General features: G+C 42.7%; 1 protein-coding gene and 1 pseudogene across 3 annotated transcripts; both read left to right on the top strand.

The window, feature by feature from the left end:
* Positions 1-233: 233 nt before the first annotated feature.
* On the top strand, positions 234-9027 carry LOC139406629 (replication factor C subunit 4-like). Of its 3 annotated transcripts, none has more exons than XM_071149436.1 (11): positions 234-322; positions 539-657; positions 968-1046; positions 4867-4946; positions 5082-5201; positions 6981-7124; positions 7300-7420; positions 7542-7667; positions 7792-7872; positions 8456-8569; positions 8683-9027. In XM_071149436.1, exons 2-11 carry the CDS (start codon positions 545-547, stop codon positions 8776-8778), a joined length of 1074 nt encoding a protein of 357 aa, XP_071005537.1. In that variant the 5' UTR covers positions 234-322; positions 539-544; the 3' UTR covers positions 8779-9027. The 3 variants fall into 3 exon arrangements, with proteins under 3 accessions (XP_071005537.1, XP_071005539.1, XP_071005538.1); XM_071149438.1 differs by having other exon boundaries at positions 8456-8573; XM_071149437.1 differs by having other exon boundaries at positions 8456-8603; positions 8683-8757.
* A 3468-nt stretch (positions 9028-12495) lies between these two features.
* On the top strand, positions 12496-21106 carry LOC139407952 (fizzy-related protein homolog; annotated as a pseudogene).
* Positions 21107-24756: the final 3650 nt, after the last annotated feature.

Genomic DNA, 24756 nt, shown 5'->3' with positions numbered 1-24756 from the left:
CACAGGATCCATCTGAGTCTGTGTAAGGACCTGATTTGTAATTTTAACAGAAAAACAAGTTAATTAGTTTAGCATTATTTCTGATATTAATATTTTTTACCACGCGTTATTTACTTGTTGCGGCTGTTTATTATCTACCCGCACAGTAGGTAGCGAACGCCATTATAATTATACCAGAGAAGAAGAAGAACTCTCTGATTGGAGGGAAAAGATTGACGTCGTAGACGGAAAAGGGCGTCGCATTTTCATCAGGGCGGGAAATCTACCACACATGTCAACAACTAACACAGTTCGAATGTTAACGCATTTTATATAGCTACAGGTAACCAAAGCTTGAAAGCAACTGATAATCTGTAGCTAACTTACTTGCAAACTGTTCTGCGATCTCGTTACAGTAGGGATCTCGCTAAGTGGTGGTTGTTACTGTTTAGCCAGCTAGCTAGCTTGCTTGTCACAGAAAGAGAACGTCGCCCTCTTTGACACGCAAGTATCGCTCAGTGACTAATGGGCAGTCGTCTGTTTTCTAACTCCTATTTAGAGAGCCATGCAGGCGTTTTTGAAAGGAACATCTACTCAAGGCACCAGACCTCTGAAAGAGAAAGGTGCCGGGACCAGTGGAGAGAAGAAGCAGAAGTCTGTCCCCTGGGTTGAGAAATAGTAAGTTCAATTTCTCCGCGGCTGTAATGTAAGCCCTTGTGAATCTTCCTTCATCAAATTAAAATCCAGACACACAATGAACAGTTGCTATTCTTCCCTTAAACTGCCAGGTCGCAGTTGTAAATGAGAACTTGTTCTCAACTGGCCTAACATTACCTGGTTAAATAAAGGTGCACAAATAATAATAATAATTCATGCAGCGGCAGGCAAATATCTTTGTGATAAGTAGCTTGCTATGTTTAGTCAGAAAGAAAACCCTGCACTAATATGATCAACTGCACACTGAAATCCATTGTTTGGCTGTTTACAGTAGACCAAAATGTATGGAAGAGGTGGCATTTCAAGAGGAGGTGGTTGCTGTGCTGAAGAAGACTATAAAGGGCGCCGATGTAAGTACCCTCTTCAGATCCATGAGAGTGACGACTCATATGTCTAGGGTAAATACTGTCTGCTGGGGGTTCTGTTTGAATTTTACATATGCCCAGAGTGGATGAAAACGCACTTTGGTGATGACATTTCACTGGTAAAATACATTTTACCAAGACAAATATGATACTTTATGTTCTGAATCGTTCAGTGGGGTCTTTCTCTAACACATCATTACCATTATATCCAAAAAGTTGGATTTTGTAACCTTATACAGTTGAAGTTGGAAGTTGACATACACCTTAGCCAAATGCATTTAAACTCAGTTTTTCACAATTCCTGACATTTAATCTGACATTTATTTCAGCTTTTCCCAGTAGGTCAGAAGTTTACATACACATAATTAGTATTTGGTAGCATTGCCTTTAAATTGTTTAACTTGGGTCAAACATTTCAGGTAGCCTTCCACAAGCTTCCCACAATAAGTTGGGTGAATTTTGGCCCATTCCTCAAATTTTCTATAGGTTGAGGTCAGGGCTTTGTGATGGCAACTCTAATACCTTGACTTTGTTGTCCTTAAGCCACTTTGCCACAACTTTGGAAGTATGCTTGGGGTCATTGTCCATTTGGAAGACCCATTTGCGACCAAGCGTTAACTTCCTGACTGATGTCTTGAGATGTTGCTTCAATATGTCCACATCATTTTCCATCCTCATGATGCCATCTATTTTGTGAAGTGCAAAGCACCCCCACAACATGATGCTGCCACCTCTGTGGTTCATGGTTGGGATGGTGTTCTTCGGCTTGCAAGCCTCCCCTTTTTTCCTCCAAACATAACAATGGTCATTAATGGCCAAACAGTTCTATTTTTGTTTCATCAGACCAGAGGACATTTCTCCATGTGCAGTTGCAAACTGTAGTCTGGCTTTTTTATGGCGGTTTTGGAGCCGTGGCTCATTCCTTACTGAGCGGCCTTTCAGGTTATGTCAATATAGGACTCGTTTTACTGTGGATATAGATACCTTTGTACCTGTTTCCTCCAGCATATTCACAAGGTCTTTTGCTGTTGTTCTGGGATTGATTTGCACTTTTCGCACCAAAGTACGTTCATATCTAGGAGACAGAACGCTTCTCCTGCCTGAGTGGTATGACTGCTGCGTGGTCCCATGGTGTTTATGCTTGCATACTATTGTTTGTACAGATGAACGTGGTACCTTCAGGCGTTTGGAAATTGCTCCCAAGGATGAACCTGACTTGTGGAGAGTATAAGCGTGGGCAAAGTAACGCACAAAATCAAATGAAAATGGGAAATAAATACCTACAAATAAGCAAATAGCGGGCAAGGAATTCATAAACATAGGGGCCTGGATACAGGACCCCAACACCGGAGGTCTACAATATTTTTTGGTTGGAGGTTTTTTGGAGGTCTTGGCTGATTTCTTTAGATTTTCCCATGATGTCAAGCAAGGAGGCACTGAGTTTGAAGGTAGGCCTTGAAATACATCCACAGGTACACCTCCAATTGACTCAAATGATGTCAATTAGCCTATCAGAAGCTTCTAAAGCCATGACATCATTTCCTGGAATTTTCCAAGCTGTTTGAAGGTGCAGTCAACTTAGTGTATGTACACTTCTGACCCACTGGAATTGTGATACAGTGAATTATAAGTGAAATAATCTGTCTGTAAACAATTGTTGGAAAAATTACTTGTGTCATGTACAAGTAGATGTCCTAAACGACTTGCCAAAACTATAGTTTAACAATGAATTTGTGGAGTGGTTGAAAAACAAGTTTTAATGACTCCAACCTAAGTGTACGTAAGCTTTTTTTTAATATATATCTATATTTTTTAACCTTTTTATTTAACTTGACAAGTCAGTTAAGAACAAATTCTTATTTTCAATGACTGCCTAGGAACAGTGGGTTTAACTGCCTTGTTCAGGGGCAGAACGACAGCTCGGGGATTTGATCTTGCAACCTTCCGGTTACTAGTCCAATGCTCTAACCACTAGGCTACCTGCCGCCCCGACTTCAACTGCACATCTGATAATAAGTGTTGAGCTTTGTTGACGGAGCATTTCAGCTTCATCACCAAAACTTTTGATGATTTTACATTTTGTGGTCGTCGTCTTCAAGTTGTTTCACAAATGGCAAAATTAGCATGACATGAGCTGAATTAAATGTAAAAGGCTTTTAAAATTAAAAGCTTGGGGTACACTCAGTGCTCTGACATTTCACAGATGTTTTTTGTGAGTAGTCTTTGAGAAAGAACAGGAACTTGGTATTAATATGAACTGCGTATACTAAAATATGAAAATACTACATATCATGTCCCAAATCAATATCTATCTTAATGGAGTGTAACGGTACACATTAGTAACGAACCATTCTATTTGGGGACCTCTGTTCGGTCCGCACTGTGAACCCGAATGGATGTATAAATAGATAAAACATCTAAACTGCAGTGTATGCCTATTTTTAGTACTGTAAAGCTGAGCTTAAAAAACATTGTAGCCTCCAGATGTTTTAACGGAATAGCCTATGTGCACGTTGTAATTATAATCTCAATTGCTTAATTTCATACTTTCCTTTTTGGGAGGCGCAGCCGGAAACTAGTTCTCTACGATTGTCAGTATTGGGGTCGATATACAAGAATTGGAGGATCCTCATCATTTAAATCTCCACTTTGGGACCATTTTGGCTTCCCAGTAGAAGCAAAAATGTATTTAACTTAGTAGGAAAGCAACTAGATGTATTGAATTTATTTGAACATTAATTAATTTGATGATAACACATGAACAAAATGGATAAGTAATTCTTATTTGCCTTCAACTTTTTGAAGACGCAACGGTGCGGGAATGCCCCTGTCTGTGTGTTTGCGTTTGTCTGCCACGGTGTAGCCCTTAGCGATTATATTAATAACAACAGTCTTCTGGTAGATGGAAAGGCTTTCCCAAAAACCTAAATTAAATGTTAACTACAAAGTAGCCTATGCATACATGACAGAATGATATCATGATTATTTGCCTACCTCACTCCAGTGGTGATTTGCGATCACGTGGGCTACAGAAACACTGCTAACCAAGCAAGGCTCTTGCTGGTGTTCACCTAAATTAAATGGTATATCTACACCCAAAAATGTACATTTCTTATATTTTTCCCAGACCTCAAATGGTCTCCTGATGTGGTTTAAGCGTTGTGAACTTAGAACATGACATTTTGTGTCATTTCTGAGTGTGAACCCCTGACAAACAGGGAAAAATCTGAAACCTGCAAAAAACAAATGGAATTAGGCAAAAATATATATATATTTATATAATAATTTAATAAGGCCCTACATTATGGCTCATGATGTATTCCTGGGTTAGTTTTACATCTTTTGCCAAAACAAAAACCGAACCACGACCCCAAAACCGCACCGTGACCCCAAAACCGCAATATGTACCAAACCGTGGGTTTGAACTGTTATCACTTTACTAGTTTACCTCCTATTGTTTCATTTTTTTCTGGATTTGAGAAGATGAGTTCAATGCTAAGCCTGTCAGGTAGCCTTAATTCTCACAACAGCATACAGCCTAGCTGACACAATGCTATATTCCTGTTTTTATGACAAACAACATTTATCTGGCCTCCATTGATTTAGTCGTACTAATTTTGACCTGAATCCCTCTCTCATCAGAGAGTAAGAACTCCCCCCAAAATTGAATGGATTATGATAGAAACATGAGGTTTGGATCATTGGTTTTCTTAAAGGATTATCTACACAAGTAACATTATTTTACCCATTGATCAAAAGATACATTTTTGATTGGACACCTTATATTATATAATCTCCATTGCAGCTCCCCAATCTGCTGTTCTATGGACCACCTGGAACAGGAAAGACGTCCACCATCCTGGCTGCAGCCAGGGAACTTTATGGGTGAGAGTGACTCACCAGCTTTACAGATTACTGTATGTCAACTCCCAATTTATGCAGACACTGCGTTTGTGGGTTTCAGCTGTACAGTGCTTGTATACACCACAGTCAGTTTTCCCTGTCTGTTCATCTCCACAGGCCAGAGCTGTACCGACAGAGAGTCCTGGAACTGAACGCCTCTGATGAGAGAGGGATTCAGGTGGTCAGAGAGAAAGTCAAGAGATTTGCCCAGCTGACTGTAGCAGGACACCGCACTGAGCAAGTACAAGTTTCCTTAACCCTTTACACTCTCATACCTGTATACGGGTTCAAAATGGCATATTTGGGCACTGATAAACAGCCTAAATTGAAACGCAGTCGGTGTACCGTGTTAAAAAGAAAAATACTATTGCAACCTCTTTGCAATAATGAATTGAGACTAAAAGCTTGACGTTTCAAGTGTTTTAATACCAAGGATACAGTCAGCTGAGTTCATGCATTTAGAAAGTTCACAGCACATTTTATACTCTTCGCTCCTTTTGGTCACACCCCTCTTGTAGGTGTCACCTCCCCAACTATACATTTTATGACCCAAATGAGTTTCCCTCTGGCTCCTGTGGAATGTCCATGGTCCGCTCTTTGTTTAGCCAGATGTCAGAATCCCCATCCGTCTTCTGTTCTGGGCCTGACCCTGCTCTCTGATCCTGGGCAATTGCCTCTTATCTGATTAGGTCAACATTTCTAAATTGGCGTACACACAGTTTCATGGCCGGAACTCCATTAATACTCACAGTAATCATTCTCTAAACAGGAAGCAAACAAACTGTAGTTTAACATAAAACATGTTACATTTTGACAGAATCCATCAACAGTAACATGCTATACATGACGTCAGAGCTCTGGCTCTGCGCTTCACAGCTCTGTATGGGTTTTGACGGACAGCCGTTCTGAACTTGAGCACCGCGCACAACAAGAATTTGCCCACATCCCTCCTGCTAATTTGCCAACTTTTATGAAAAAAAATGTTTTGTTTGAATGTGGGAAATGCTGTAAATTTAAAAGGACTATGTATTTTGAAAGATGAGACGTTGAGGATTATAATAAATATATCTTTGATGTCAAACAAGCAAACAAAATACCAAATGTGCACTTGACACATTCCAAATCATAAAACTCATGTCATATACAGTGTCAACTTTTATGATCACTGTTTGATGTACAGTTGCAAGATGACATGTCGTCATAATCTGGGTTGTTCTGAACAGAATGAGTCTATGTTTCTCTATTGTGAAGAAAATCCGCAGCGGAATGCGCACCGGAATGCACTCATGACTCCTTCATATGCGCTCCAAATTGTATGATCTGTTATCGTGAATTGCGTTGTGAACGCCTAATACTGTGATATTGTGTTTAGAACTTAGCTCAGGGATCATCAATTAGATTAAGCTGCGGGCCAATTTAAAAACAAAATGTAATGTTTTTAGTTTTTTTGAGGGGATTGTCAGGGGGCTGGAACATAATTACAAATAATTTCTAGACTGCAAATTGACAGCAAGAAGCCGAAACAGATGACTAAAACAATCACTTCAAACCTTGCGTACATTTGTATACATTTACATACAGTATATCTTTATTTTATGCTTGGTAATATTTTGGAACAGGTTTTTTCAAATAAAAATAACTTGGAGCTGATTTGCTGGTCTTTTTCAAGTTTTATTTTCAACAAATAAAAAAGTTAATATTTATTTTGCTCATCAACTAAAAATGCATGAAATCAACAGTGTAATGTTTGGATTCAGTCTTGTCAGGTGAACTGTTGTCCTCACCTTTGGTCTAATAATTTTGCCATAATCTCTAAACTGTTCCCTTACAATTGCTACCATTTATAATGCATATATTTCTTCTGTAAGAAGAAAGAGCCAATTTCCACAAGTGTAAAATCTACACAACAGCTCAGACCATAAACGCATGCCCTTTCCTTACCCCATATAACTGTCAGCATCTTGTTCATGTTAAATTATGATATTAAAGTTTCTTTCCCTTCCTTACCTCTGACAGTGGGAAACCATGCCCACCCTTTAAGATCATCATCCTGGATGAGGCTGACTCAATGACCAACGCTGCTCAGGCTGCTCTCAGACGCACCATGGAGAAGGAGTCCCGGACCACCCGCTTCTGTCTCATCTGCAACTATGTCAGCAGGTCAATTGGGTTTCAGACTCCAAGAGGCACACTAGAATATTACATTAATATTGGGGGTTGGTTTAGGAGTCCAATACAAAACCACACAAACTCTTTAAGACACTTTACAACATGCTGTAATAAATTTTAAATCTGTTGCTAAGCTAACTCAACTTGAATGTGATTTGATTTTCAGGATTATTGAGCCATTGACATCCAGATGCTCAAAATTCCGCTTCAAACCTCTGGCCAATCAGGTCCAAGAAGAGCGCCTGCTAGAAATCTGTTACAAGGAGAATCTCAAGTACTCGAAGGAGGTGAGGATTGCAAACTGGCAAATGTCTTTGAAATAATATTTTTACAAAGAAATGCTCTGTACACACCTTTTTACTTAAATGAATCATCTTCCGTTATCCTTAAAATTCTGTTTTCCTGCAGGGAATTGCAGCGTTGGTGAAGGTTTCAGAGGGGGATCTGAGAAAAGCCATAACCTTTCTTCAAAGTGCTGCACGGCTGAACACAGATAATGAGATCACGGAGAGTGCGGTCATAGAGATAGCAGGGGTGAGTGCTTCAACTGTATTACACTCAACATCAGTAATAGTTACCGGTTTTTGCACTGTGTGCAATCCTGTCAAAGGAGAGGTATCAAACGTTTGCTGACCATGCTCACATTCATCTTTTTAAGGTTGTTCCCCCCAAGATGATCAACAATTTGCTTAAAATCTGTTACAAGGGCACATTTGAAAAACTAGAGATTGCTGTTCGGGTATGTACATTGATTTTCTATTGCTCCTTCAATACATATGGAAGAACATGAAGAACTCCTTTCCATGACAGCCTGACCAGGTGAAAGCTATGATCCCTTATTGATGTCACTTGTTAAATCCACTTCAATCAGTGTAGATGAAGGTGAGGAGGACAGGTTAAATAATTATTTTTAAGCCTTGAGACAATTGAGACATGCATTGTGTATGTGTGAATGGGAAAGACTAATATTTAAGTGCCTTTGAACAGGGTATGGTAGTAGGTGCCAGGTGCACAGGTTTGTGTAAAGAACTGCAAAGCTGCTGGGGTTTTCACGCTAAACAGTTTCCAGCGTGTAATCAAGAATGTTCCACCAACCAAAGGACATCCAGCTAACTTGACACAACTCTGGGAAGCATTGGAGACAACATGGGACAGCATCACTGTAGAATGCTTTCACCACCTTGTAGGGTCCATGCCCTGACAAATTGAAGCTGTTCTGAGGGCAAAAGGGGGTGGTGCAACACAATATTAGGAAGGTGTTCTTAATGTTTTGTATACTGCTCTCTACCAGACTATACACCAGGCCATTCTGCCTCTTACAGAACATGGTAGATGAAGGCTATGCCGCCACACAGATCATCAACCAGCTACACGAAGCCATCATAGAGGAAGAGCTGAACGACAAGCAGAAGTCTGCCATCACGGAAAAGATGGCAGTAGGTGTTTCAAAAGGGCATAACTTGCATTGTGGTAATATTATTATTTCAATAATGTTGTGATTACGATGCCTACAGTAGTAGTGACTTATTGATTTGTCTTCTACTTCCAGGTGGTTGATAAGTGTCTAGTGGATGGTGCAGATGAGTACCTGCAGATGCTGAGTCTGTGTTCTGTGATCTTGCAGCAAGCCACCCAGAGTAACTGACCCTACAACCTCTCCTCTACGTTTACATCCTAACCAACTGCTTTTTTTGATACATGCTTTTACTCATTAATCTAAATGTGTTTCTTTTAAATACTATATTTGTTAATCAGTGCTGTCATACTTCAGGGGTCAGTTTCATTAAAAAGTACTGTGATTTCACATCTGGGTTTTGAGTCAGTTAGGAAAAAAACACATGTAACCATATTTTATACATAAATAAAGATATGGGTGCTTCTTTGCAGACATGCACATACTGTCCATAGTATGCATCATATATAATCTCACATCAATGCATTTTAAAAGTATTGTAACGACTCTGGGTTTATAAGCGCAGAAATCGACTCCGCCGTACGAACATTATTTTGCGGCACAGTCGATAGCGCGCCGGACCTCGGGCTCGAGACCTGCTCCCTGCCTCTTTCATTACAATATGATTACAGACTTAACAGATCAACATTGTCAGTTTAGTGTAGTTCATACGTTGACTGCTTCAGCACGGCAAGCGTCTGCCAGGTCTGGTGTATGTGTACTGCCCTGTTTATTCGATTCTGGTACAGTAGCTGATGGAGGTAGTCACATTTTTGAGTCATCCAGACATGCAGCAGCTACATCGCAAGGCTGAGAAAGGCCTTGCCTCGTCTCTTTGAGCCACTTCTCCATACAGGGATCACTATTCATCTCACAAATATTGCGTAGGATGACAACGGCATGCCTGGGCCAGCACAGGGATCAGGGCTGCTTGGCAGTTGTTGCGCTTCAAGCACTACCAGCAGGCTTTCAGGCACGAAAAGGTAGCCTCAATAGGTGTTTGTGCTCAGATGAGCATTGAATGTTCGTTGAAGTGACTCTGGATAACGTTTGAGCAGCCAGCTCCGTAAAGGGAAGGTTGCATCACCCAACAGCGCATAGCCGAGAGGTTGTCCCATGGGTTTGTGAGGTGTCGGTGGTGACAACTACCCTTCTTACCAACATTCATAGTTTGGAGTCCTGCAGCATGGTTGCATCACCAGTGCTGCCTTAAAGCCTACACGAAAGTCCCAGAATGGACCATGTCCATTCATAATGCACTGCATCAACGTGGAGGGCTATCCTTTGCTGTTTGGCGTTGATATTTCACAGAAATGTGAAGGGAATTAATGACACCCGCACAATAAGGGAAACCCCACTGTGTTGAACATGGCAGCAATTTCCTCCAGCTCCTGTTCACTTGGATGATGAATGAGTGGCTTCAGTACTGTCACAACGATATTGTATATATCGTATAAATGTGATTACTGTTGGGCTGTTCGTGCCAAGTAGTTAGCTGATAAGAGAGTCTAAGTTGGTGGCAAACCATAACTATTGCCACACGTTTATCCAGGTAGGGTCTTTTACTTCTGGTCTGAGTTTGTCACAGAGTTGGTGGAATGTGTTGAGCCAGTCTTGAGGCTGGAACTTCATCACATTTGAACATCTTGGCCATGTTCTGTTATAATCTCCACCCGGCACAGCCAAAAGAGGACTGGCCATCCCACATAGCCTGGTTCCTCTCTAGGTTTCTTCCTAGGTTTTGGCCTTTCTAGGGAGTTTTTCCTAGCCACCGTGCTTCTACACCTGCATTGCTTGCTGTTTGGGGTTTTAGGCTGGGTTTCTGTACAGCACTTTGAGATATCAGCTGATGTACGAAGGGCTATATAAATAAATGTTATTTGATTTTGATTTGATCACAACCCTCTCCCGCCAGTCCGACAGGATCTGCAGGTGAGCAGTCGTGAGGGAGCTTGGTGGTGGCTGAAATTAGAATATATATAGATATATACACTGCTCAAAAAAATAAAGGGAACACTAAAATAACACATCCTAGATCTGAATGAATGAAATATTCTTATTAAATACTTTTATCTTTACATAGTTGAATGTGCTGACAACAACATCACACAAAAATTATCAATGGAAATCAAATTTATCTCACTCAAAATTAAAGTAGAAAACCACACTACAGGCTGGTCCAACTTTGATGTAATGTCCTTAAAACAAGTCAAAATGAGGCTCAGTAGTGTGTGTGGCCTCCACGTGCCTGTATGACCTCCCTACAACGCCTGGGCATGCTCCTGATGAGGTGGCGGATGATCTCCTGAGGGATCTCCTCCCAGACCTGGACTAAAGCATCCGCCAACTCCTGGACAGTCTGTGGTGCAACGTGGCGTTGGTGGATGGAGCGAGACATGATGTTCCAGATGTGCTCAATTGGATTCAGGTCTGGGGAACGGGCGGGCCAGTCCATAGCATCAATGCCTTCCTCTTGCTGGAACTGCTGACACACTCCAGCCACATGAGGTCTAGCATTGTCTTGCATTAGGAGGAACCCAGGGCCAACCGCACCAGCATATGGTCTCACAAGGGGTCTGAGGATCTCATCTCGGTACCTAATGGCAGTCAGGCTACCTCTGGCGAGCACATGGAGGGCTGTGCGGCCCCCCAAAGAAATGCCACCCCACACCATGACTGACCCACCACCAAACCGGTCATGCTGGAGGATGTTGCAGGCAGCAGAACGTTCTCCACGGCGTCTCCAGACTGTCACGTCTGTCACGTGCTCAGTGTGAACCTGCTTTCATCTGTGAAGATCACAGGGCGCCAGTGGCGAATTTGCCAATCTTGGTGTTCTCTGGCAAATGCCAAACGTCCTGCACGGTGTTGGGCTGTAAGTACAACCCCCACCTGTGGACGTCGGGCCCTCATACCACCCTCATGGAGTCTGTTTCTGACCGTTTGAGCAGACACATGCACATTTGTGGCCTGCTGGAGGTAATTTTGCAGGGCTCTGGCAGTGCTCCTCCTTGCACAAAGGCGGAGGTAGCGGTCCTGCTGCTGGGTTGTTGCCCTCCTACGGCCTGTACTGGCCTGTCTCCTGGTAGCGCCTCCATGCTCTGGACACTACACTGACAGACACAGCAAACCTTCTTGCCACAGCTCGCATTGATGTGCCATCCTGGATGAGTTGCACTACCTGAGCCACTTGTGGGTTGTAGACTCCGTCTCATGCTACCACTAGAGTGAAAGCAACGCCAGTATTCAAAAGTGACCAAAACATTAGCCAGGAAGCATAGGAACTGAGAAGTGGTCTGTGGTCACCACCTGCAGAACCACTCTTTTATTGGGGGTGTCTTGCTAATGGCCTATAATTTCCACCTGTTGTCTATTCCATTTGCACAACAGCATGTGAAATTGATTGTCAATCAGTGTTGCTTCCTAAGTGGACAGTTTGATTTCACAGAAGTGTGATTGACTTGGAGTTACATTGTGTTGTTTAAGTGTTCCCTTTATTTTTTTGAGCAGTGTATATAGATAGCAGTTAAATATTTGAATTCCCACTTTATATTTAATCACCTACTTGATTCTGCCTTTGAAATACTGCATGCATTCTCTTGATACAGACACGTGATGTGTCCATTTTTGACTGCACTGTATGCAGACGCCTCTTCATTTTGTTGAGGATATAGCTACATTTTATATCTGAAATGACGTTCGATTTCCGTTTATCCATGATAGGGAAACTTTCTGAGATGTTATGATAAGGAAGGGGCGTCTCTGCTAACTTTTAGGTGGTGCAATAATGACCATACCAAAAGGAGAAAAGATTTGTTTGAAAGGGCACTGGTTCTCCATTTACCTGTCATGATTAATCAATTATTGTTTTTAATTTGTGCCATTGCACAGAAGGTGATTCACAACCTGATGCCCAACAACTCCCCAATGTCCTCTCCCAGCAAGCATGGTGACAGGTTCAACCCCTCCCGTGCAGGGGCCAACTGGAGCATCAACTTTCACAGGATCAATCATTGTACAGTATGTCACTTATCTTGTATGTCACTTTAACATCCTACCTTGTGAATTATGATGGGTAACTCCATTTGAATTCAATCACTTTTTGAAAGCACCCCTTTTGATTTGAACAAAAACTCCCATACATATTTGCCTATTGTAGAAGTGCTCAGAAAGTGACTTATTGGACCTGAATGCCAAAACACTCAAGGGATAAAGGTGCTCATAGTTGACCTATTTTGCATACCCCACCATATTATAAGACATACATTGTCTTAATCACTGGAAAGTTAACAATTGGGATTGATACAAACAGTGTTGTCAAACTATTTTATAATTTCTTTAAAATAATGCTTTTCATCTTAAACGTCCAACAAGGTACGAGTAAACATATTGTCCCCCAGGAATGATGCAACCAATTGAGATATCGCATGTGAGAGAGTTTCTATCTACAAGCCATCAGACTGCTGAACATTTGAACTGGACTGACCACCTGCTCTGATTCTCTGCACTTTAGCACACATGCACACATACACACCGGCACAGACATACACACATATATACATTCATGCTACACACACATCACAACTGTTGCTTGCTACCAGATTTATTATGCTGCTCAGTTTATACACTGTTTATATGCATTTAAATTATTGTGTGTGCCCACAGATGATCCATTATATTGACCAGATGCTCAAGTCGCCGCTCTATGGTAGGCAGTTAGCTTGGGTACCAGTCCGGGGTTTTAAATTCCCGTAAATTTGCCAGTGACACACTGGGTTAGTACCAAGTGAAAACTACTGGCCCAAATGAGAAAATTACTGGCCCGGCCAAGATCACAGGAAAGTGAATTATGCATTCAGAATTTCAGTTGTGGGTGATTTAATGTTTAATTTTCAGTCTGGGCAAGTACCTTTTTATATAGCCAACCATAAAATCTGATTTTTACACTGATTGTTTGGAAAACAAAACAACCCCCCCCCCCCCACAATGATGACATTGAGCCTATATTAAACCATTTAATATGTAATATTCCCCTCAAGAAATCATCCCAATAACATATTGATGAAATGCATTATCTTTAGGTACATGGTCCATATTATCAGGCAGGTGTGTCTGATGCAGCATATTGGCTACATGGCTGAAGCATGGGGTTACTCCTTTGCATTATTTACCACAATAGGCTTTATCTTTAGCTAGATCAGACTTTAAATATGATTTTGTTGCTTGTTTAATGTCCTAAAAAAACTCCCAGTGGCACTAATAAAATCAGCAATCAATACAGTGTTTATTAATACAGTGTAATTGTGTGATTTTTTACAATGAATTGAGTATAGGCCGACCGCTTATGCCTTGGAATGGCTGAAGGCTTCACGTGGTTACTTTTTTTCAAATTCTCATGCCAGACACTTGATATTGTAAAACGCTGCCCTCTTGTGCAAAAATGGATGAATTGTTGTTGAGAAATGAATCATTGCTCTTCACAATAATTGTCTTCAAAACTGTTGCATTTTACTTGATATTCAGCCATAGCTGCATGAAGTATGGGTGCTGCATCACCCTCTGAAAAATCAGAATCTTAAAATATGTATATATATATCATATATTTTTGTAAGAAAATATATATATGATATATGTACTGAACAAAAATATAAATGCAACATGCAACAATTTAAGATTTTACTGAGTTAATTAGTCAATTGAAATAAATTAGACCCTAATCTATGGATTTCATGTGACTGGGAATACATCTGTTGGTCACAGATACTGTACATTAAAAAAAAAAGTAGGGAGGTGGATCAGAAAACCAGTTAGTATCTGGTGTGACCACCATTTGCCTCATCTGGTGACACATCTCCTTTGCATAGAGTTAATCAGGCTGTTGATTGTGGCCTGTGGAATTTTGTCTCACTCCTCTTAAATGGCTGTGCGAAGTTGCTGGATATTCGCGGGAACTGGAACGCTGTCGTGCACGACGATCCAGAGCGTTCCAAACATGCTCAATAGGTAACATGTCTGGTGAGTATGCAGGCCATAGAACAACTGGGATATTTTCAGCTTCCAGGAATTGTGTACAGGTCCTTGCGACATGGGGCCATGCATTATCATGCTGAAACATGAGGTGAAGACTGAATGAATGGTACGATAATGGGCCTTAGGATCTCATCACAGTATCTCTGTGCATTCAAATTGCCGTCGATGAAATGCAATTGTGTTTGTTTTCCATAGTTTATGCCTGCCCATACCATAACACCACAACGTTGATATCCGCAAACTGCTCGCCCACACAACGCCATACAATACAGCTTCTTGATATGCCACACCTGTCAGGTGGTGGATTATCTTGGCAAAGGAGAAATGCTCACTGACAGGGAAGTAAATACATTTGTGCCCAGAATTTGAGAGAAATTAGCTTCTTGTGCATATGGAACATTTCTGGGATCTTTAATTTCAGCTAATGTTGCATTTATATTTTTCAGTATACCATTTTTTGGGGTTTAGAAGAAGTGCAAGGTCGAATTGAGTTTATTCACACGTGCACTTCACGAAGGTGGCGTTCCCTAACGGAAATATGCAAATACGTGCTACAACGCGCCAATAGGATCTCGCTAGCTCGTACTTGGCTTTTCCTACCTCCTTGCTTGTTCTGCCTACTATGCTTAATTTGCTCCCACTGTAAACGACACAGATTTACCAAGTTGGGTTAGTTATAAACATATTTTGCAGAGCCCTTGTGAAGGAATTTGTCAAGGAAGTGACTTTGTTTATACAGGACCTCCCGCCCCCACCTGCTGTCTATTCTGTCTCCCTCTCGGGTGGCTTCTACCTCGGATTCAGATCCTCAGAGCTCCCCATCATCGGACTGTGAGGTTGTCTGAGACTCCGGCCCATTCATCATCCACGATGGATACTGCAGCTGGCTCGGGTCCATCGAGCCCCACCGCCCTTTGGTCCTCGTGGGGGTTTGCAAACCCACTCGAGGCGAAAGAACGGCTGGACCTCCTCAGCCATTGCACCAGATGTCGTCATTATCAGCTCTATGGTAAATAACATATTGGGTCTCAGGGCAAAAGCCCTGTGCTATCCTGGAGCACGAGCACAGGACATTACGAGGCTGCTTCAGGAGCTGCAGCTGTTGTAGTCCATGTGGAGTCAAATGACATTAGGAGGGCTAGCTCAGAACTGCTGAATTTTTTAAATAACTGATTTTAGCTCTGAAAGATTCCAAAAAGCGGCAAATTTATTTCAGGTCCGGTACCAATGTTGGGCCGCAGGTGTGAAAGATTCAGCAGGCTACTGGCATTACACACTTGGCTAAAAGATTAGCTCTTTTGGATCAACTTTTATAGATTATTTTGACACCTTCTGGAAACAGACGGTGCTCTACAGGAATGACAGAGTCCATCCAAATCATCTTGGATCCTGGACTCTGTCTATGCATTTCAAGGCTTCGTTTAGACTGACATATCAATGGCTCAAGCCCAGCTCAGATAATCCCCACCATTGTGTCGCAAATGTACATTATCATAGGGGCGTTGGCAGTCACAATGTAAGTAAGCTAATTTGTCCCTCTAACTCCCGAATGTCTTTGTCGATCCTACAGCTATTGTATGCAGTAATCATATGTACACTGCTCAAAAAAATAAAGGGAACACAATGTAACTCCAAGTCAATCACACTTCTGTGAAATCAAACTGTCCACTTAGGAAAGCAACACTGATTGACAAAAAATTTCACATACTGTTGTGCAAATGGAATAGACAACAGGTGGAAATTATAGGCCATTAGCAAGACACCCCCAATAAAGGAGTGGTTCTGCAGGTGGTGACCACAGATCACTTTTCAGTTCCTATGCTTCCTGGCTGATGTTTTGGTCACTTTTGAATGCTGGCGGTGCTTTCACTCTAGTGGTAGCATGAGACGGAGTCTACAACAAGTGGCTCAGGTAGTGCAGCTCATCCAGGATGGCACATCAATGCGAGCTGTGGCAAGAAGGTTTGCTGTGTCTGTCAGCGTAGTGTCCAGAGCATGGAGGTGCTACCAGGAGACAGGCCAGTACATCAGGAGACATGGAGGAGGCCGTAGGAGGGCAACAACCCAGCAGCAGGACCGCTACCTCCGCCTTTGTGCAAGGAGGAGCACTGCCAGAGCCCTGCAAAATGACCTCCAGCAGGCCACAAATGTGCATGTGTCTGCTCAAACGGTCAGAAACAGACTCCATGAGGGCCCGACGTCCACAGGTTGGGGTTGTGCTTACAGCCCAACACCGTGCAGGACGTTTGGCATTTGCCAGAGAACACCAAGATTGGCAAATTCGCCACTTGCGCCCTGTGCTCTTCACAGATGAAAGCAGGTTCACACTGAGCACATGTGACAGACGTGGCAGAGTCTGGAGACGCCATGGAGAACGTTCTGCTGCCTGCAACATCCTCCAGCATGACCGGTTTGGCGGTGGATCAGTCATGGTGTGGGGTGGCATTTCTTTGGGGGGCCACACAGCCCTCCATGTGCTCGCCAGAGGTAGCCTGACTGCCATTAGGTACCGAGATGAGATCCTCAGACCCCTTGTGAGACCATATGCTGGTGCGGTTGGCCCTGGGTTCCTCCTAATGCAAGACAATGCTAGACCTCATGTGTCTGGAATGTGTCAGCAGTTCCTGCAAAAGGAAGGCATTGATGCTATGGACTGGCCCGCCCGTTCCCCAGACCTGAATCCAATTGAGCACATCTGGAACATCCTGTCTCGCTCCATCCACCAACGCCACGTTGCACCACAGACTGTCCAGGAGTTGGCGGATGCTTTAGTCCAGGTCTGGGAGGAGATACCTCAGGAGACCATCTGTCACCTCATCAGGAGCATGCCCAGGCGTTGTAGGGAGGTCATACAGGCACGTGGAGGCCACACACACTACTGAGCCTCATTTTGACTTGTTTTAAGGACATTACATCAAAGTTGGATCAGCCTGTAGTGTGGTTTTCCACTTTAATTTTGAGTGTGACCCCAAATCCAGACCTCCATGGGTTGATCAATTTGATTTCCATTGATCATTTTTGTGTGATTTTGTTGTCAGCACATTCAACTATGTAAAGAAAAAAGTATTTAATAAGAATATTTCATTCATTCAGATCTAGGATGTGTTATTTTAGCGTTCCCTTTATTTTTTTGAGCAGTATATATGAACCAGAGTTACTGTTAGCACTGAGGCAGTGCGCCTTAGTAGGATGTCCCCTGTGTGCAGCTGAAACATTAACAACATTGTAATGTCTACTTCTAGATCTTTTTTGTCTAGATCTGCCCTTTTCACCTCTACCATTGTAAATGGTGCATTCAACACATAACTTACATCCTCTCTCCTATCCAGCACTCCAGGATGTTCCTCTCTTGTTCTCTCTCTCCCCCTCTGCCCCTCCTCAAATTTGCAGAGCTATGCACTTGGACAAACGCTTCGGCCATCATCTCTGCCATCTCCTCATCTTACGACCACATCCTCCCCAGTCGTCAACACTGGATAATCCCACTCCCTTCTGACCCCACTCATCCGCTTAATCATCCCCCACACTTCTCCCACTGGTGTCGTCCTTCCAATGGTGTCACAGAACCGACACCAACATGACCTCTTTGCCTGACGAATAGTTCTCCTCACCAGAGCCTGGGCCTGCTTATACTGAATCAGATGTTGGATGTTGTGTCCTTTTCAGTACTCTAAATGCCCTGTTCCTACTCCTCACCATTGCCCCACACTCCTCTGTCCACCATGCAACTGCTTTCCTCCTCCTCCCTGAACTCTTAGGTATTGCCTCAGTAGCTGCTCCCACTAACGCTATTCTCACCCAGTTATTCATACTATCCACTTCCCCTCTCAAATCCACCCGAGCCATCACCCTCTCACTTAACTCCTGAAACTGATCCCACTTTGCCCTTTCAAACACCCACCTGCCTACTCCATCCACTGACACCTCCACCTCCCTCTGGCCTACTGTGCATACTATGGGGTAATGATCACTCCCTAATGTTGACTCCTCCCATTCCTCACACTCACAGATTCCTGCCATCACACGAGATACCAGAGTGAGGTCCATTGCAGACTCTTTCCCTTTAACTACATCAATCCTAATGTGCTTAATTTTAAGAAATTATAAAATTGTTTTACAACCCTATTTTTAAGCTTTTAAATGATATCGAACTCAACCGTTTATCTTTTCCAGTGATAAAAACATGGATGTCGCATAATATGGTGGGGTATGCAAAAAGGGTCTACTTTAAGCACCTTTATCTCATAAATGTTTTGGCATTCAGGTAAAAAAAAGTCACTTTCTGGCCACTTTTTCCATGGCCAAGCATGTGCAGTATACTTTCTTTTTTTTATATCAAAAGGAATGCTGTCAAAAAGTCAATGAATTTAAATAGATTTCCCCTGATACATTAACTCCCTATAACTTAATTTGACAAATTTAGTCAGCTCATGGATCATTAAAAAAAAATGTAATTTGTGTTTTTAGGAAAATGAGAGATCAAGTCAGAATGGAAAAAGAAAGGATGCAACATCTGACAGCAACCAAGGTAAGTAACATGACAAATTAAGCCTCATCATAGGATATTATCCAGCACCTAAGAAAGGCATACAGTGTGCACTCCTTCGACCTCTCTCTTCAACAAGCTGTTTTTTCCCACAGGTTGGATGCTGACTGGATGTTTTTTATTTGTCGCAACATTCTCGGTAAATCCTAAACTCTGTTGTGCATGAAAAGCCCAGTGCAGCAGTTTGAGATATTGGATCCGGCAAGCATGGCACCGACGATTATGCCACGTTCAAAGTCGCTTAGGTCACTCGTTTTGCCAATTTTAAGGTTCACTCGAACAGTGGATGATTCGATGCCTGTCTGCCTGCTTTATATAGCAAGCCATGGCCAAATCACTCACGGTTTGTAGGAGCGATTCATTTTCGTGAATGGGATGGTGTATCTAATAAACTGTCGGTGAGTGTATAATTTCAATAATTGCGCAAGCTAAAAGGCTGGCCACAAACAAATACCGGCTCAGTACAACAGTGGTGTGCCGAACAGCATCTTGGAACACACAACTCGTCCGTTCTTGTCATGGATGGCTATTGCAGCAGACGAACCCGGTGTGGTCGAAACGGCTCAATTTGAGGAGTGGAAAAACATTGCCTGGAAAATGACAGAAAGTTCAATTTACTTGAGTGGCCTGCGCAGTCCGCAGACCTCAACCCAATAGAGCATCTTTGTGATGAGATAAAACGGGCTGCTGGCAGCATGAATGTATCGCCGTCCAATCTGCAGCAACTGCGTTATGCCATCGCGTCAGCATGGACCAACATCTCTGTGGAACATTTCGACCCCTTGTAGAATGTCCCGAATAATTCAGGATGTTCTGGAGGCAAAGGGGAGCCAGCCCGGTACTAGATGGGTGTACCAAATAAACTATTTGGTAAGTGTATATTCATGTAACTGTGGTTCTCTATTAGCGGATGGGCTGGTCCTATCTGCTTTGCTGAAAAATTAGCTGCTCGGAGCAGACATCAACAAAGGACCCCAGACAGAGGACAAACAGTTGCAGCCCTCCACACCAGAAAAGATGAGTCTCTTTGGTGTAAGAATGTCTCACTGTATCTCTCATTTCCAAGCTACATGGAGTTATTTGGAGCAAGGTCTGACCCAAATCTATATTTTATGTGCAGTACTCTCTCAGTGCTTAGAGATCCACACTAGATGAGGACAACAGAATGTCTCTCAACTTGTTGTCACCTGTCAGTAGTAAAAGGGGAATGGATCGAATGGCAGCCTCTCTGTAAAGATGCAGAGTGGTTACTGTTAACTACAAATCAACGTTAATTTAATTTGGTTTGTTTTCTGTCTTTGCAGTCAGAAGTTCCTACTGTCACCCTGGAAGCTGATTCGTAAAATCACAAAGATCCCATTCAAGGTCTTGGATGCTCCAGAACTACAGGATGACTTCTACCTCAACCTCGTGGACTGGTCTGCTCTAATAGTGCTAAGCAAGCTTAGGCACTTGTCTATCTCTGGAGTGCCTGTTCATTTCTATACAAGCCCCCAGATGTGCATTGATTTATTTTTCCAGGTAACTCGTCTGTGTGATTTAGCAGTGGAGGGAGATTCTGTTACATCCGTGGGCTGGTCAGAGTGAGTAAATTCAACTCCATGTAATCTGCAGTTTGTCAGTCCCACCATAACACCTTTTACATCTGGTGTTTTTGTGTGGTTTGCTGACTCTAATGCTGTGTGTTTCTGATTTAGGGGCAGAGGGGAAAAACACCCTTCTGTGGAAATGTCCATTATAGATGTTGCATATTGGTTTGTTCATTTCATCAGTCTCTTTCCCTCGCCATTCCAATGTCTAATCTTCCACAGGTGCACTGGGATGGAACGCAGACCAGTTGCCATCAGGCAGTCGAGACCTTATGATCCTGCAGATGATTCGCACATACCTCTCCAGTCTGAGCGCCGGTTGCAGGGTCACCTGCAGGAGGTGTGTGTGGTCTGAAGTGGAGTACAGAGAGCCATAGCCGCGGGAAGTAGTGCCGCAGCACCCACTGATAAATCAAAATAAATACAATTATAAACATTTAAAAAGGAATAGACTAATGATGGAATGCCTTGAATTCATCGCAGGACATTCATCAACATAATGCAAAATAATGAACCAACATGGACACGGCATCTTATCATAGAGGATGGAGGAGCAAAGAACTGTGTTTACTTTGTCACTCGGAAACAATTGAAACTGGACCATTAACAGATTTATTTTTTATTTTTGTAATCAATATTTTTATTAGATTTTTTTTTCAATTCTTGTCCAGTTCAATTTACAGTTTTGATTTTTGTATTCCATGTCTATGATGAAACTATGTGTTAAAGGAGGGCTAAGATCTAAACTTTGAGTTGATGATGTTACAGTCAGGTATTATTTATTTGCCATTTAAAAATATATATTTCATTGTTGTATGGACTTGGGCAAGATGCATAATATAATGGGACAATGGGACAATCATGGAAGTCCAGTTTCTTTAAATTGCTAGTAAACATGTCAAAGCACTACATTGAATATAGTATGGCGGAAAAAACTAAACTAAGTAAAATGTGGGGAATTAACAGAAAATGTATGCAAATCAAGAATAAGAGTATTGGCAAAACATGTCTAGTGTTTTCATTTCCACACACAACTGCTTATACATATCAAGTAATTGTCATTTGTCAATCTCAACAGCCACCTGGTTTTGGCCTATATAGATATTGATTATTTGCCATAATATGTACATATTTATATGGAATGGAATAAGCAGATTTATCTAAATATATGACACTGAGTATAAGGTTTCCTTTTTATTGAAGGAAGTGGAGTGCATGCAGGCTGTGATCCCTTTTCCTTTGACAGTTCTGTTGTAGATCGTTGCACGTTCTGTTGATCCTATAAAATAGCAAACGTCACCGGATATGAGAAAAGGGCCAACTGAAGGGGAAGATTCCCGGTGTATGTGATGCTCGTCGTTTGGTGTGATGCAGACAGAGTGGCGAGAGTGGTGAAATAAGTCATTGTCTGTTATTTTGAGTTTTGATGTTGAGTCTTTGCCCGACAAAGTGATGTTAGGATATATAATTTATCCTGTACAAGCTTTTGTACCGAATACATTACGTTGTTACAGGTGTCAAGCTTATGGGCATGTGGCAGCAGTGTGTAGCAGGGATGTTCCTAGGTGTGAGAAGTGTGCAGAAGGACAAGAGAAAGGACTGTGTAGCATTGGGTAAAGTAGTGGTATCTGTTGATTGTAGAGGTGCCCATGGGGCTGGGGCTCAGAAATGTCCTGTGCGAGAGAGGCAGGTTGAGGTTTCCAGGGTTAGAGTAGTGCAGAAGTTGTCATATGCTGAGGCAGTGAAGAAAGTAGAGGAAGACGGGTCAAGGGTGAGGGATCCTGAGAGGAGTGGTGTGAGTATTAGATCTGTACCAGTACAGAGGGATAGGCCGTCAAGTGATATATGTTTCAACAAGATTAGATTTTTAGCATTTATAGCAATGGTTATCAACTGTACTGCAGGGATGTTGCAGAAAATTGAGGTTGTGGTGGCAGCTGCAGAGAAGTATTTGGTTGTGTGAGACTTGACATCAAAAGAGTAACAGGGTGGTGTCCCATCCCTTTAAGTTGTTGGCATGAGGTGGTAGTAAATAGATTTAAACAAATCAAAATCAAATCACATTTTATTTGTCACATACGTCAAATAAAACAGGTGTAGACCTTATAGTGAAATGCTTACTTACAAGCCCTGAACCAACGATGCAGTTAAGAAAATACCTAAAAAATGAAAATTAAGAAAAAAATAAGAGCTAAGAAAAACAAATAATTAAAGAGCAGCAGTGAATAACAATAGCGGGGCTATATACAGGGGGTACCGATACAGAGGCAATGTGTCAATGTGCGGAGGCACCGGTATCGAGGTAATTGAGATAATTATGTACATGCAGACAGGGTTGTTAAAGTGGCTATGCATAGATAATAACAGAGAGCAGTAGCAGCATGGGGGGTGCAAATAGTCTGGGTAGCCATTTGACTAGCTATTCAGGAGTCTTATGGCTTGGGGATAGAAGCTGTTTAGAAGCCTCTTGGACCTAGACTTGGCACTCCTGTACCGCTTGCCGTGCGGTAGCAGAGAGAACACTCTATGACTAGGGTTGCTGGAGTCTTTAACGATTTTTAGGGCCTTCCTCTGACACCGCCTGGTATAGAGGTCCTGGATGGCAGGAAGCTTGGCCCCGGGGATGTACTAGGCTGTACGGGCTACCCTCTGTAGTGCCTTGCGGTCGGAGGCCGAGCAGTTGCCATACCAGTGAGTGATGCAACCCGTCAGGATGTTCTGATGGTGCAGCTGTAAAATCGTTTGAGGATCTGAGGACCCATGGCAAATCTTTTCAGTCTCCTGAGGGTAAATAGGTTTTGTCATGCCCTCTTCACGTCTTGGTGTGCTTGGACCATGTTAGTTTGTTGTTAATGTGGACGCCAAGGAACTTGAAGCTCTCAACCTGCTCCACTACAGCCCTGTCGATGAGAATGCTCGGTCCTCTTTCTCCTGTAGTCCACAATCATCGCCTTTGTCATGATCACGTTGAGGGAGAGGTTGTTGTTCTTGCACCACATGGTCAGATCTCTGACCTCCTCCCTATAGGCTGTCTCATTGTTGTCAGTGATCAGGCCTACCACTATTGTCATCATCAAACTTAATGATGGTGTTGGAGTTGTATCTGGCCGTGCAGTCATGATTGAACAGGGAGCACAGGAGGGGACTGAGCACGCACCCCTGAGGGGCCCCCGTGTTGAGGATCAGCGTGGCGGATGTGTTGTTACCTACCCTTACCACCTGGGGGTGGCCGTTCAGGAAGTCTAGGATTCAGTTGCAGAGGGAGCTGTTTAGTCCCAGGGTCCTTAGCTCAGTGATGAGTTTTGAGGGCAATATGGTGTTGAATGCTGAGCTGTAGTCAATGAATAGTATTCTCACGTATGTGTTCCTTTTGTCCAAGGTGAGAAAGGGCAGTGTGGAGTGCAATAGAGATTGCATCGTCTGTGGATCTGTTGGTGCGGTATGCAAATTGGAGTGGGTCTAGGGTTTCTGGGATAATGGTGTTGATGTAAGCCATGACCAGCCTTTCAAAGCATTTCATGCCTACAGACGTGAGTGTTACGGGTCAGTAGTCATTTAGGCAGGTTACTGTTCTTGGGCACAGGGACGATGGTGGTCTGCTTGAAACATGTTGTCATTACAGACTCAGACAGGGAGAGGTTGAAAATGTCAGTGATCACACTTGGTCAGCGCATGCTCGGAGTACACGTCCTGGTAATCCGTCTGGCCCAGCGGCCTTGTGAATGTTGACCTGTTTAAAGGTCTTACTCACGTCGGCTGCGGAGAGCGTGATCACACAGTCGTCCGGAACAGCTGATGCTCTCATGCATGTTTCAGTGTTTCTTGCTTCGAAGCTCGCCTTGGTAGACTTGTGTCACTGGGCAGCTCTCGGCTGTGCTTCCCTTTGTCGTCTGTAATAATTTGCAACCCCTGCCACATCCGACAAGCTTCGGACCCGGTGTAGTATGATTCGATCTTAGTCCTGTATTGACACTTTGCTTGTTTGATGGTTTGTCGGAGGGCATA

This window comes from Oncorhynchus clarkii, chromosome 4 (assembly GCF_045791955.1).
Source record: "Oncorhynchus clarkii lewisi isolate Uvic-CL-2024 chromosome 4, UVic_Ocla_1.0, whole genome shotgun sequence".
In the NCBI taxonomy this organism is placed as follows: domain Eukaryota; kingdom Metazoa; phylum Chordata; class Actinopteri; order Salmoniformes; family Salmonidae; genus Oncorhynchus; species Oncorhynchus clarkii.
Note: the sequence above shows the minus strand (reverse complement) of the source record. Positions and strands in the feature narration are given on the sequence as shown.

What these genes read in the sequence shown, in the direction of transcription:
- LOC139406629 (XM_071149436.1), top strand. Translation starts at nt 545, where the DNA reads ATGCAGGCGTTTTTGAAAGGAACATCTACTCAAGGCACCAGACCTCTG. An exon ending in AGACTATAAAGGGCGCCGAT is followed by an intron (nt 1,047 to 4,866) that starts GTAAGTACCCTC and finishes TCTCCATTGCAG; the next exon opens with CTCCCCAATCTGCTGTTCTA. An exon ending in ATCTCAAGTACTCGAAGGAG is followed by an intron (nt 7,421 to 7,541) that starts GTGAGGATTGCA and finishes GTTTTCCTGCAG; the next exon opens with GGAATTGCAGCGTTGGTGAA.